The sequence below is a fragment of the Coturnix japonica genome, chromosome 21, assembly GCF_001577835.2.
Source record: "Coturnix japonica isolate 7356 chromosome 21, Coturnix japonica 2.1, whole genome shotgun sequence".
Lineage (NCBI taxonomy): Eukaryota > Metazoa > Chordata > Aves > Galliformes > Phasianidae > Coturnix > Coturnix japonica.
The window spans coordinates 2,622,631-2,637,915 of NC_029536.1; the positions used below are offsets into that span (position 1 = coordinate 2,622,631).

Below are 15,285 nucleotides of genomic sequence, written 5' to 3' on the forward strand. Positions count from 1 at the left end.
ACACAGCACAGAGCTGCCCTCCAAGTGCCAGTTAAGGGCAATAACCAGCACTGGTGCAGTATCTGCCTGCTTAAGACAAGGTACAGAAATTAACTACGCAGTTCCCTATTGGGCCATAGGAAAAGATTAAGCCCAACACAAACACGGGTATGGTTTGGATCTGGGCCTTCCACCTTTCTCCTGCAAAATACTCTGGCGTGGTGCAGCTGTAACACTCTGCGTGTCACACAGGATGAGCTTTCCTCAGGTCTGCAGAGCCAGCAGCAAGGAAACTTGCCTTGCAAGCCCCAGGAAGGCTCAGGAGTGCAGTGCAGCTGCTTTAATCTGGAGTTTTCTACCAACTGCCAGGGACAAACAAGCTATGAAGTTCTGCAGGTGGAGCTTAGCCGTCTATAAATAAGAGCACAGTTTGATCTTTGGCTCTGCTGAGGCTGGAGGGCTGCCAAACGTTTCTGGAAACTTGGAAGGAACAGAACAGGAACAAATATGATAAAATGAGCTGCGACTGACAATGATTTATAGAGTTAATGATCATTATTCTGTACTCACAGGGTCTGCACTTTCAGAGTCATGTTTCACTTCTCAATAAACTTCGCCTTTTTCTTATTCGTAAGGTTTTATTCCTATCATTTAACGTTGATCAAAACCCCTGAGCTGCAGCAGCTCTGACGTTCAACGCATAGTGCAGCTGATGGAAAACACAAGGAGGGTGAAAAATACTCCGCACAGAAAAAGAGGAGTTGGCAGTGAGCAATTCAACCGCTGCACGGAAAGAATGTGTGCAGAGAACACAGGGCAGAGCAATGCGAGTACAAACACAGGGCAGAGCACTTGAGGTATTTGTTCCAGCAGTCCTGAACCAAACAAAATGCCCCGTGGTGACAAGATGACCGACAGCCTTATTAGGAAGCTGTTGTTCTCGGCCTTTTTACTCATCCTCTCCTTTGCTGTGCTGCTCTGTTGGCACACGATCCTCTTCCACTCCACCACTTCAGGCGCTCTCCTAACCACAAAGGCTCTTTGTTGGATCTCAGAGTAAACCCTGCTTCAACACGGTTACACAGCCCGGCCTGCCCTTATCCGGCTCTTACAGAACAGTTTGTCTAAAGGGAGAGTTGCTTTTCAATTTTACTGCACATCGCAGCCTAATTACGGACCAATTACTGCACCAACAACACACAAGCATTTCTCTGCTCACAATCAGCCACGAGGTGTGACAAACAGGACTCCAAATGCTGCCAGAAAACACAGTTTTTGCAACAGATGCAGCAAATATTGCTTCGTAGTCCAAAGGAATAAGAACCAGAACCTGCTCGTTTACACGCTGCCAGCAGCTTAAGAATCGACTATTTGCTCCCAACTTCTTGTGATTTACTGTTGTTTACAAGCCTACTTTTCTAAGCACAGTTGCATTATATCATACCTATAAAAATTAAGCCAGCAGCAAACTCGCAACCGCAGCAATTAAACAGCAGAACAAACCAACCGCAGGGAGCAGCACCTTTGCCTTTTGAATTCCTGCACAGATACCATCTCCCCCAAATTCCAGCAGAAGAACCTCAAACCAATTCCCCAGAGGGTACACAACTACCTACAAGAGCCATTGGGTAGAGCCAGCACTGGATGAGTGCAAATCCACCAGTGATTTCAGCTCCCAACCACAAGAACATAACACTGCATGCACTGGGTATTGACCCCAGATCCATCATGTCCATACATTATTTTGGGTATATCTTTGGATAAGTTGACTGCACTGTTTTCAGCAGAGTTTTGGGGCCTGGCAGCTTCTAGGTACTTCAACGTAAATAGTGATTGTGTGATCCTACCTTTCATCTTATCTCCTTTTGGCCTGTCCTTTGTCAAAGGCTCATTCATCAAGAAACAATTTCTAATATCTCATATGAGGGGAAAAAAGGGATTGAATCTCTGTGCAGGGAAAACCTGTGCTGGCACTGTAAGCCTCCTCCAATACCAGCAGGTCCAAATCAGGGACAATATGTAATGCACTTTTCACCTCCTGTCCTACTCCGATTAATGAATGGGGCCAGCCTGCCTGGAGGTGAAAGCAGAAGTTTAATTGAGAGCCCAGAGGTTTTCCAGCTGTTCTCTTACCCTACAGAGCCCTCATAAAGTCACTCAACCTTCTCCCCTCCTACTCCAAGTGTAAGGAGGATCCTCGTGAAGCTCTGGAAACTGAGTGAGGATCCAATAATTCAGATTGGTGCAAAACTTCATCTTGGAGGACAAATTATTTGTCATATTTCCCATAAATATAACTTCAGAAAAGAAAGAAAACTGAAAGAAGAGAAGGAACGTGAACTATAAGGCTGAAGGGAATATAATTCATTTCCCTACCACTTCATCTTCAGTCCAACACTTCTCAATCAGTTTGGGCACAGGCTTCTTCACCAAGCGCTGCAGGGCTTTTCCAGCATCGTAGTTACTTTCATGTAGCTAAAAAATAAAGACAAACAGAACATTCAGTGGGATTAGCAGTGATCTGAGATAGGAGAAAAACACTTAAGGGGACCACATGGGATGTTCTACACCTCATTATTTCTACTGTTGATATATGAACTGAAATTTAAACAACCTGAAGGTAATTAGCATTTTATTAGTAGAAGAGACAGCATTAAAACAAGAATGTTTTCCTCTCCCTTCCTGGATTTCTCCCTGATGATATTTGAGGCCGCTGAAGATTTTTTGGTTGACTTTTAAAAACGTATCTTTTACATCAGAACCTCCAAGTATTTCCCAAAAGGAGCTGCGTTATAAGCAGCAATGTTTTGTTTAGATCAGCGCAGCCAACTGGAAGGCCCAGCACACAGGAGGGATCACAAGCCACACAATGTCAAGTTTATCATCCAGAAAGCAATTCTGATAGATCTGTATTACATTGCAAAGACCAACGAGTGGTTGAAAAACATACGTGGAAAAGAAGCCATTGCTACAGATGAGTACAGGAGTACATGAAGGCAACTAGGGATGTCTGAGTTGACATTACCACATCAGATGGTCACAGCCTACAGCGTACCTTATTTTCTACCATGAAGCAGATATCTGTTTGATCAAACGCTGCCTGAAGTAGACAGCAGACATTTAAATCGGGATGAAGTAGAAAAAACAACCAAACATTAGGGGGAAAAATCACTCAGCAATGCACTGTGAGAATATCCAGCTCTGAACCTGTGATAGAAAACACAGAGCAGGCAGCTGATTTATTGCCTGTCTGATCCTCCGAGTACGGTGGGGTTTAAGAAACCCAGAGGATGAGTCAGGAGCCTGCTCTATGTCTCCTGAAAGTGATCTGAAAGAAAAAGACACGTTGCTGGGATGACAGAAACTGTCCCACACCCTGAAGGAGGAACGATTTGCATGTAAACTTCCCTACAAAGACCAAGGTGCACACCAAAGTTATTGACCCACATCACAGATTTTTACAGTCCCCAAAAAATGTATTTAATATATGGGTAACCAAAATATAACTCCATGTATTGGTTACCTCCTGCTATTATTCTTGCCCAGAATTTATTCCAAGCCCTTTGCATCCCACCCTTCAAAAGCTGCTATGTTGCAGTGCTGCTATTCCATGCAGCTATTCAGGAACCATTTCAACAAGTGCAGCCCCTCAACTTTTCCCTGGACTGCAGAACTGAGCAGGGATGGAGATACCATTACTGAACAGTGAGGAGCTATTAACTACTTTGTCTCTATTAATGTAGCTACACCAAAACCTGATTGCAGGAGCAGAAGAAAAAAAAAATCTCATTTTTCTCATGTCAAAAGGCTCAAATTTTATACCCGAATTCTGCTTCAAATAGAAATAGCATGAGATTGCTTTCTTACTGCTGCTCACTTCAGCTTCCTATATCTCAGCCAGTTCAGAAATAGTGATTAGCAACATTGGAGCCCTCCCACCCAGAGCCACCTCCAAGCTACACCATCATGGTCTCCTATTTCCCCTTCATTTAAGCTCACACCATGAGCCCTGTGGGGCTCAACAGCTCCTCCACACCCAGTGTTCGTACTGGATGCAGTTGTGCTTCAGAGACCCCTAATAGCTGCAATAAGTAAATCACTCAAACCAATGACCATCAAGACTTGGTGATTCCTATTAAGAAGAGACTTCTGAATCAGGATAGATAGGAAGGGGAAAAGCAAATCAGTGCATGATGGATGGATGCAAAATGCTTCCTTAAGCAGAGACCCCAGTTCTGAGCCACAGAGCAGAACCCTCAGCAGCTGAGCAGGGAACAAAGCACATCTGTGCAGTGCCCACTTCTGCACCCTGGCTCATCTGCTCCCACCGCTGCAGGCTTTTATTAGCTGGTGCAACTGTTAACACCCTTTTTTATTGAGAAAGTGAATGTTTTTTTACTGCAAAAAGAAGAAAAAGCCATAAATGGGCAGGAAATTTCCCCCGATGCGGTGCCCATCTCACACCAGGCGCTGTGGTCTGTTGCAATGGGGCGCTTTGCAAAGCAGTGGCTTTGTGGGTACCATGTAAGCAGCATAAGATCATCCCTGTTACTTCATCAGCATCTCAGTGTTCTGCCTATGGATGCCACAGAACAGACTGTGCTGGTCTGCAGTGCTGATCCATCTGCAGTACAAAGCACACGAGGAATTACTTTTCTCCGCATTATATTGGAAATAACAGCTAATTTATTCTATCCGCTGTGAAATCTCAGTTCAGGTAATTTTGTGCTCCTTTGTAACACCTGCATAGCTGAGTTGCCAGAAAACAACTCAATAAACAATCTCTCCTGAACACCTGAAAGAGGCCCAAAGCCACATAAGACAGCAGTGAGCTGTGAAAGCAGAAGTGTCCTCCTGCAGGTGGGATGGACCCACATCGGCTGCAGCAAAGAATCAATTCATACACTGTGTTCTGTACATTGCACAGACTGCCTCAAAACTTCTAGTAACAGCAGGAACAGCTCTTGAACTGGTAAGGTGCTCTCACCTCCAGCAAGTCACCGGGCCCTTCAGAATTTGCTTATTCTCAAGGGACTTCTAAAGAAAGTTACGTGCTTCTAAGAATGAAAGGTCACTGCTGGGCAAAGACCTCTGGCAGTGATATGGGATGAGGGTTTAGAACAAACAGCTGCACTGCCTTGGTTGCCTGAAGATTCTTCCCTTATCACCAGTTGAAGTCAGGCTTGCATTTGGGGCTGAGACCAATACTGCACTGAGACGGGGCCTGGTAATACAATGGGAACAAAGAAGAAAACTAGATCAGAATCATTTCCTACTTACTTGAGCGTTTGATTTGGCACCTGTACAGCTTGTACTCCATGCAACAGATCCCAATCCCAAACCCAGCCCAACATCAGGAGGGCTGTTTGCTTTGCCAGCTCACCTTGCAAATGCTTTTTTTCCCAGCACACGCTACCACCTAAAACACTTTTCACCTTGGAAATGCAGCAGTGTTGCTAACAGGGCTTCTGTTCCCTCCCCCTTACAAAGCACGCAGCAATGCCAAAGCCTCTGTGTATCCAGGAGGGGATCTTCACTCTGCCACCAGCACCTCCTATTAAATGTGACTTTCACAGAGGGGGAAAGAAATGCTTTAGTAAGCACCAGGACAATGCAGCAAAAGGAGACGTGCAGTTCTGGGTAAGAGCCAGAGTTAAATCTGCTTCTTTCAGTCTCGCTGACAGATCCTTCTCTGCTGATTGCCTTTGGTCATTTCATGTATATAAGCGCTTTATTGGCAAGCGACTTGAACATATAAATAACAGCTAATGATGACTGCCTGCGGTTTAATTAACTTCTGGTTGAACTTGTCAAGTATTGCTATAAACACGAGATTACCATCCTGTCACCACGAGAATTACTGTTTCCAGTGTTCAAAATCTGGCATCTGAATTCCAACTGGCTGCGACATAATATATGTACACAACTAAACAACAAAAGGAATCGACACGAATGGACTCGTGCCTTAAAACAGAAAATAAAGCCATTCCTGCATTGCTGGACCAGATTTTAAAGACATTCTGAAAACGCACATATCCCAAAAGCCCATTTATATTCCAACAGCCATTAAACAACTCTGGATCACAGGGAAGCCTTATTAGCATCAGAGCTGCACATTACCACAAGGCTTCAAGTTTCCACCGCCGCCTCTCGGCTGAGCTGCCATTTTCTGTCTGTGTGATGTTGCAAATAAATTCTCCTTTTGGCATGGCTCAGCTGTCAGGCACCTCTGTTCAGTAATGAACCCATGAATTACATCTTGCAGCTCTGACATCCCCGGTCTCGCTCATCAAAATATTGTTCTTCAATTGTAATTTATAACTTAATTTAAATGTCCCTTTTACTGTGACCTTTTTAGATCAGAATGGCATTGCATCTGGCAGCTTCTCCTTCAGCGAGGCATCCCATTGCAATTACAGTCATTATGATCCCCGTTGAAAAGCCCATCCGAGTTAGGCTGCATTCATGCTACAATATTAAATAATTGCAGCCCATTAAATACACCGTTAGATTCCAAAGGCCTCTTCTCCAAGGAAAAATTGCTGCCGTACAGTAATACGGTATCGCCGAGCTGCTTTCAAACCCACCCAGAGCAGCCAATAAAGCAGCAGGGGTTGTTCAGGCAGAACTGTGGGGATACAGACCTGTCCCCCCTTCCAGGGCAGCACGAGAAGTCAGGGATCCTCAGCATCCACACACAAGTCATCACTCACCATGCACAAAGCCTGACCTGCACACGAGGTAAATGCTACCAATGCTGCAAGAGCATTTTCAGCCTCGAGTCATACAGCTGAATCAAAAGAAATTCTTCACTGCTGTCAAGCAGGATATGGCAGCAAAAGAGGACACTATTTGTCTGGTACTGCATGGAAATATTTACATAACAGCCTGACTTGAGCACCAGCCACTGTAATCTATGCAGGCTTCAGAACATTGTGATTATTAACAAGGGATTCGCTCCTCTTGCAGAAGCAGACAGTGGTCAGGATGCACAGCTCTGTGCAGCCACAGCCAGCTTAACAAGGTAGGAAATAAAGAGAAACAAAAAAGGCAATAAGGAAAGAATCACTGCTGCGTGGCTTGAGCAGCCAGACCTGGACAAAGAACTACTCTGTGGGGGCTCCCTCTGGTGCCCAAGGACAATAGAAGCCAGGAGCCCCCAGGCACCCAACCTCCCACCCACACCCAGGGACCCTGTTTAGCCATGGGGCCATCCCGGCTGGCTGGGCAGCTCTGCTGTGTAGGAAGCTGACTAACGGTTTGGTTTGGCCTGCAACAAAATCTGAACCTAAAACAAAAAGCACCCAGGTGACAGAAATCAATATTGATGCTACCAGGCTCTGGTTCTTAAATATCTGATCTATGGCATCAGACAGCTTGGAAAGCAGAGAAGTCAACCCCACTGCTTTGGCCAAAATAAAACAAACATCCACCTCCTCATCCCCCAGTTCCAACCTATTCCATGTTGCTGTGCAGATCTCTTTGCTGGGAAAACAGACTCGTCCAAAAGAAAAACTAATAATAAGAAGAAATGCTAACATATATTTAAGTAATTTTTAATGCTTTCAAGCTTGTCTGTAGTTAATGAACAAGAAAATCTTGTCCAAGGGCAAGTTAAAGCAGGGAGTAATTTGTCTGGGTGACATCTTGCTTAGAACTGTATTTCCTACCGCTGATATTACACTGTCACATTTGTCACTCATAATGACATGCTCCCATGTAACACAGTGTTACGAGAAGTCAGAACAATGCTATTAGTAAAGAGATCCGTACAGCTGATTGCTTCATCTTCCTTCCACACAGCAGGACACAAGTCCAGGTACTGGGACCTTCCTACCTAAGAGCATAGAGCTGCTGGATCTCTCATTTCCCCAGCAAAAATGATGTGCACTGAGAAATGACCCAAACTCTGACTCACTCATAGGGACAGTTGCATAACGATACTCCCAGTTGTTTTTCTGGTGTCCATAGAATTGATTCCCTCACTTCTTTCTGCTCTAATGCCGCTCACCTCCCAGCCATAGGGGTAGATAGAGAGACAGAGGACCCATAGCATCAGGAGACAAGCCAGGCTGAGCTGCCCAAAGCCACAGAGCATGTGATGTGTGCTCCCAGTTACAGCAGAACCCTGAGAATGATTTACTATCAGAAACTCTGCCTGACAGGTTGGCCAGGCTACCTGCATGTGTTCACAGACACTGATCCATAAGTAAAGCTTACTGACATCACAGTTGGCCATTTAAAAAGCCCATTCCACAACATTTCCTACCTCATACAGCGGAGAACCAAGCAGCACCAGATGCTTTTCCACAATAAACACACCATTAGGGTGGACCATGCACTTACATACAGAGAATGCTGAGCAAAATAGGGCAGTTATTAAACTGGCCTGACTTGGCAAAGGGATGATTGCTAAGGAGTTCCTCATTTCAGTTAGTGCGGAACTGACAAAGCAAACAAAAAAGCAATTGGTTCATTAAGTCCTGGCCATCCTGCTTGACTTTCATCCCATCGATTCCCAACAGATAACTCGTGCAGATGGAGTTTTCTTGAGGACTCTGCCTCTGCAAACAGAATACATTGCCCACAGTGACTCAAAGCAAGGCTTGAGAGAGACTCAAATTACCATTCCCATTTCACTTATTTCAGAGGGCTCTGGCTCAAAGCAACGTGGTTCTGCACATCTCAAGGTAAGAGGAACTGAGAAATTACTAAAAACAGTTTCCATCACCAACATCTCACCAGTACAAATGGTTTCGTGCATTATCAGCTCAACTCTGAAACTGGAAAACAAGAAGTTCACAGAACATGCCCATTAAGTGACTAATTAATTAGGGTTTAGTAAATGAAATCCAAGTCAAAGACTTCCAGGACCTGCCATGTCCTCACTGCCACCTGCTGTGGCTGCCAGCACCCACCAGGAGGGCAACAAAGCCCAAAGGCAAACTCCATCTTCTCCCCAAGGGCTGCAAAATCCCCACAGTCAAACCACAGGGCAGGAATTGGAGGCTACCTGGAGCATTAAGAATCATCACCTCAACGAGCTGATATACACACATACATTGCATCGTGCCTTCCATGATCTTCATTTCTATCTGGTATAATTAATGATAAATCATTCCAGGGGTTACTGCAGCTGTTATTGCAGAAATAAAACACTACCAAAGTAGCTTGTCAAGGCTGATTTATATGAAGTGCTGCTCTGAAGTTTATTGGATTTCCATAATAAGAAATCATACCGTATCAATTTGTTTCCATTAATCTGCTGGGTTACACACCATAATTTCTAAACAAAAACACAACTTAGTGCAGGGTAATTTTCTCAGATGTTATTGATCAGATAAATCTGATACTTGTTTGAAAGAGAACAGAAAGATAGAAAAGGCACCATTTTGTCTGAACAATGAACTGCCCACCTTTAGGTGTTCTGTTAGCTCTCTGTTAGGACTCTGAGAACCCACCGACTTCCACAAAGATTCTCCCAATAGGAATAACCACCCATAGGAAAGCATTTACCCAGAAAAACTCCAAGTGAACAAGGAAAGGTATTAACACCACTCGTGTACAGAGCAGAAGCGAGATTAAATCAGACATCACACAAAGACTTTGCTGTTCAGGTTAACATGAGATGACTAAAAAACCACTATAGGATAAGTCTCACTGTTGTATATTAAGATGTGATGTGCGAGGGAAGCCATAATAAAGTCAAAAGAATTGTGCCAAAAGACAATCTAGCTTCTTCAATGAGCTACACTGCGAGTCTGTGTAATGCTTTTACTTCACAAGTGTGAAAGTCTCCCCCTCTCCTAAGATGAATCAGCACTGATTTTCTAAAATAGATGCTGCACCAGAAATACAGAGAGAGAAGGATGGAAAGAACAGAAATAAAATCTATCAGGATGAATGGAAGACTCAGATGAAGAAGTCTACAAGTACAACTACAGCTCCACAGACTCCCAGGGGATTAAGGGGGCTAATTAAACTCGATAGCGAAGCAGTGAAGTTAAATGAATTTTCTGCAGTAGTCTTTTATTATAGATGACAAGGGGAAAGAAATTCCAATTCCAAAAGCTCTTTGATGATTATTGGCCTTAACAGAGATTTGAGTCTCTAAGAAGGATGTTAGGGAACAACTCGGAATGCTTGGGAGCAGTAAGCCACCAGAACCAGATGGCATCCATCCCAAGGGGAAGGAAGGAAACAAAATGTAAAGCAGATGAGAAACTGAAGCGGAGGCAGAATACAGACTTAACAGCAATGCCTCTCAGCCAGCATCACAATCCCTAACACGCTGGTTATCTCAAGTTAAGGAGCAAAGGACCGAGATTTATGCATTCAGCTCAGTTCTGAAGTGCACTCTGAAGAAATAACACTCGACTGTGCAGATCTAGAAGTGAGAACTAAAAAGCATTTAATTGGGGAACAAAAATTCATCTCAGATTTTAGCTGGTTACACACGAGTGTGCTGATTATATTTAAATAACTTTGCAGAACAAGAATTGAAGTGCCACTGCCTTTTATTTTATGAACACTATGGAAGCGTGTTTTAGATCTTAATTCTCTTCCACTCTCATCTGTTGTAAGAAACCAAGCTGATGCACTCCATGAAATGCATGCAATCAAATACAAGCGGAAATAAAATCTAAACAAAGCAAGTGTTTTTGGTAAGCTGATCTTACACAAGCAGTGATGTTCGCATTAAGAATACAGCATTTTAACTGGAGAGTGGAGATCAAGTTATATACATGGACCTGATATCCTCATCATGGACCTGTGCACTTGGAAGCTGATGTACAGCTTACACTGACCAACCTTGTTTTAATGTTCTGAAGTACATACAAGTCTCATGTACTGAGATGCTTTTACTGAAAGCAGCAGTAAAGGACATTTAACAGCAGTGATTAATTTGATACACTCAGCTCCACTCACTTCAATAAAAGCAAAGACCAACAGGCTTGCAATACCTTTTCTCTGAACACATTATTTAGTCTTTGTTGATCGTGATCATCTAATGATCATCACTCAATTCCTGGTGGGCATCACACCTGTCTGCAAGCTTTTAAGAATCCTATAAATTAACAGTATAAATGGTGCAACTGTAAGTAATTAAACCCCAGCAAACAGAGGCGGACATAACAGTGTGCTATTTAACATCAGCCACTATGCAGAATGACAGCATAACGGGGTTTGGTTGGTGTCACTAGGTGCTTTATTTTCATCTAATTAAAATAATTCATTTTGAGCCTCACGCACTGTGAGCAAAGTGACATATGAGTCACAGTGCTGGACACCGAGACAGAATCTGCTTCAAACTATTTTAAGGAAAGGACAGCTTTAAAAAACAAATCTGAAGTCACACATCATATCCTCCCTTGGCAGTAAAAACATGCTGAACTGAAGCTGCTCCCAGCCCTACCAGCTGTACACGGGCTCTGTACATTTCCATTGAGATTGCCTTTAAAATGCTCTACAGATTTAGGTAGAAAGTCATTCAGCAACAGGCACATCCCGTCCTCTCCACAGTTTTCATAAGTGGATGGGATGAGAGATGTAGCCCTTAACCATGAAAACAGGACAGAATTCAGCTGGCCAAGCCTGAAATACATCTTGTGGCTAAAAGGTGGCATAAAAAGAGGCAGAAGAGAGAAATGGGAGCTACAGGAAAGAAGGGGACAGACTCTTCAGCATGGTCTGTGGTGACAGAAACAGGGGAAATGGTTTCAAGCTCTAAGAGGGGAGACTGAGGTTAGATATAAGGAAAAAGTCTTTTACAGTGAGAGTGGTGAGGCACTGAAACAGGTTGCCAAGAGATGTGGCTGATGCCCCATCCCTGGAGACTTTCAAGGTGAGGCTGAGTGAGACTATGGGCAACCTGATGGGGCTGTGGTATCCACGTTCATTGCAGGACAGCTGGACTAGATGGCCTTCAGGGGTCCCTTACAACTGAGGATTCTATGGTTCTATTAAATAACTATTGTTCTCCTACAGCTAGAAGCTAACTGGGCTGAATGAACAACAGGCAGGGCAAGGGTCAGCTGGGGAAGCAGCAACTCCAGCTGGTGTATTTGGCTCCAGTAGCTTCCTATAATAAACACCTACATGCTCATCTTAAAGGCATCACCCAAAAGTTTGTCACTGTAGGTTAAGGTCTTTGAAATGTAAATTGCATCTGAAAAAAGTTCAGTGTTAAGCCAATATCATACACACATTGTGATCCCCAAATCTACTTCAGCCACTAAACATTTCATGCATTATATATAAATGGGAAGGCTGCTCTTCCCAACAGGAGCTCTGTATACTTACTGTATTGAGTGCATTAAGCGTAGTGTCATCACGGGAGGCCGCAACACAACCATCTTCTGTGGATCCTCCATCACACATGCCTGCAAAAGCTGCCATGCTCCTTTATAGTTTGAGGGGGGAAGAAAGGAAATTTTCTTCAGCTTCTGTCTGAGATACATGCCATGCAACACACCAGCAGCACATTTACACCTTATATCACAAACATCAAAGCCTTGACATACTGCAGAAATGAGTAAGTAAAGTAAAACGAGGCTTCACATGAGCACTGCCATTTGGCATGCAGACCCGGGTCACCTCAGTGTAGGAAACAACTCCAATGTAAAGTGGGTTTTATTAATCAAAGATTCTCCATTGCACTAGCAGCACGGACTGATTAGAATTATGGGAGACAGAAGCATTAGATAAGAGGGCAGAGTCTTTCTGAATTATGAGGCCCACCAGCATTATAAGTCCAATACTCCTTCATCTAAATCTAGCAGGCAAATCAGAGGTCTGCATAAGACTGAAACACAAATTAAGGCTCATTGAAAAGAATAACCTTTGAGGGATCCTATCTATGCTGTCACAGTCAATCCACAATTAGCAGTTACTTCCTTTGTACTATATAGCATATGCACTCAGTGCTTTCTCTATCATGCTGCACATGCTGCTGGCTGTGGGTTTGCAATCCAAAAGCCACAGCCAACATCAAGATCCTGTGTTGGCCGATCATCAAACCAACACATCCTTGTATTGCACAGTTAACATCCACATTGAACCAAAATCTAACAGAAAAGACTGACCACAGTCAAGTGTTGCAGAGATGTGGCAGCCCACACGTCCATTCTAAAGACACAGGAATCTCTTGGCTGTAATTACCTTGCTGCCCTAAGATACATAAGTAAATCACAGTCGTTGACTCCCGGCATCCACACAAGTTCTTCATGCTGTGTCACTGTGTCACCATCTGGGGAAGGAAAGGGCTGCAGATCAGGAAGCTTAGCCTGGGGAAAAAGAAAAGAGGAGTTCATACAGGCATTACAGTTGTTAACACTGTGTCACATATGTAGTCCTCTGCTACATGAAACTCAAACGCTGTTCAATAATTTACTATGAGAGACAGCTTTTCCTTGTCCAAAAGGTGCTGCTGCAGCTCTGCTTGCCAGATCTGGTATGAAATAAGGTAAGAATGTGGCTACCATGTGTTTTATTTGTAATAACTCAGTCAAAAATACACCATGAATCTGACACGGAGCTGAAAACCAAGTCCTCAGTAAATTAAAATGAACTCAAAGAGAAGAAGAAACTCCCTGAAAGTGAGATAGCTCAGTGAAACGAACTCTGCCACTAAGCATTACACTGCATGCAGAGACCCAATTAGCATCTTTAGTCATCTACTGCAATGGGATGTGATAGCTGAGAGCCTCCTCAGAAACAGCTTTTAAGCCCTATAATTACCTCCTATACTTACAGCACTAAACATATTTGAGAAGCAACGTTTACACATAACCAGTAATTACGAGTCACAGGTTCAGATGTCTTTCATGTTCTGCTCTTTAATCTGTACTTTATTCTACTTCTTCCTTGGGCAAGTGAGCACGTCACTGACCTTCTCTTCTGGAAGAGACGCATTACAAGCATTATATCAGCACAAGGCTGATCTCTGAGAGCTCTGCATGCTGCCAACTGCCTCCCAGCACCAACGTGCTCCCACCAACGCCTGCTCATCCTTCTGTGCCCTCGGAACAAGCTGAACATACAGATGTTCCTAAGAGAGGCTTCCTTGTGAACAGCTCCAGTTAGCTGCTAGCCAGAGGTTTTCTTAGGAGAACACTGAGTGCGGATCCACCATCCGTCTCCTCCCCTGCACAAAACTGGGATCAGTACAGTTCTCTGAAGCCTTTACATGCATCCCTACCTGCTGTCATGGTATGAGAGTAAGGTATCTGCATGCTGTGTGTCAAAAGGAGCAGTCCGCTGCCCTCTGCACAGAGAAGGAAGGCAGAACCCACTCCCAGGACCTCTGTTTTGGTTATGGATGCTTTTGGATCTGCGCTTATGAGGCCAAATCTGACCATCAGCCACTCCTATATTGAAGATTAAACTTCTTAGTAAGGAACAGCTGAAGAAAATACCCTCCTGGGGGTGACAGAACCCAGCAACACTCAGAATAGGAGTAAAAGAGGTATGGAAGCTTAAAATACTGAGCCAGCAAAAATTAAAGCATTCTGTATCAATCAGTGGACCTTCCTTCTACGTACTTTTCCATCCATACCTGCACCTGATAATTACATCCCACAACACGCCTGATTGCTGCCTGCCAAAACATTACCCGACAATTTGAAATCAGTCGTTTTGGAGGTATCGTTTACAGCACTCTTGTTATGACTAATGAAAATAATCACACAGATTCAATTGCCAACAACTCCTCTCCTTTTACAAAGCACCCTGGAGGATGTCACGTGAGTTAAACAACCGTTTCCTATCAATAGATGTTAAATAAGATTGAAAATGAACCCTAAATATGTGGATGTAAAAATACAGCACTTGGACAGCACCTTCTTTTTAATCATTACATAAAAACTTTCTGAGGAACACAATAAGATATAAAGCGTGGCTTTCTGAGTGTGCATTAAGAGACACACTGCAGCAATCCCCCAGAACCACCGTGACACCCAGCTGAAAGGAACTTAGGCTCTTCTACATCCAAATGATGAGGGAAAAGGGGTGGGGAGCAGCAAACCTCCTGCCTGAAAGGAGGAGGCAGCAGCACAGTGCTGCCAGCACATTGGGGGCTGCTTAGAGAGAGGTCTATCCTGCCACATTGCCCTCTTGAAATACACAGTGGTCCCACTGACTTCTGTGCTGAAGCACCACAGTTGCCCAATCTCTGCTTGACATGCAGACAAATGAAGGGAGCATGCACAGGCTGCAAACGAAAGCATAGGGCAAGGAGGAGATGCAAAGCCACAGGCAGCCCTGCAAGGAGCACAGCCACACACATAGGAGAACAGATGCACAGGG

The 15,285-nt window shown here is 43.9% G+C and overlaps 1 protein-coding gene across 5 annotated transcripts in view; it reads right to left on the minus strand.

Moving 5' to 3' along the window:
• Nucleotides 1-15,285, minus strand: part of RERE (arginine-glutamic acid dipeptide repeats) — a 143,050-nt gene that overhangs the window by 47,440 nt on the left and 80,325 nt on the right. For all 5 annotated transcript variants that reach the window (XM_015882641.2, XM_015882638.2, XM_015882639.2 and 2 more), the window contains 3 exons: nt 13,141-13,265; nt 12,283-12,382; nt 2,356-2,454 (listed from right to left, as the gene is read on the minus strand). In XM_015882641.2, coding sequence (XP_015738127.1) covers nt 2,356-2,454; nt 12,283-12,382; nt 13,141-13,265 — 324 coding nt within the window. The remainder of the gene's footprint in view (nt 1-2,355; nt 2,455-12,282; nt 12,383-13,140; nt 13,266-15,285) is intronic.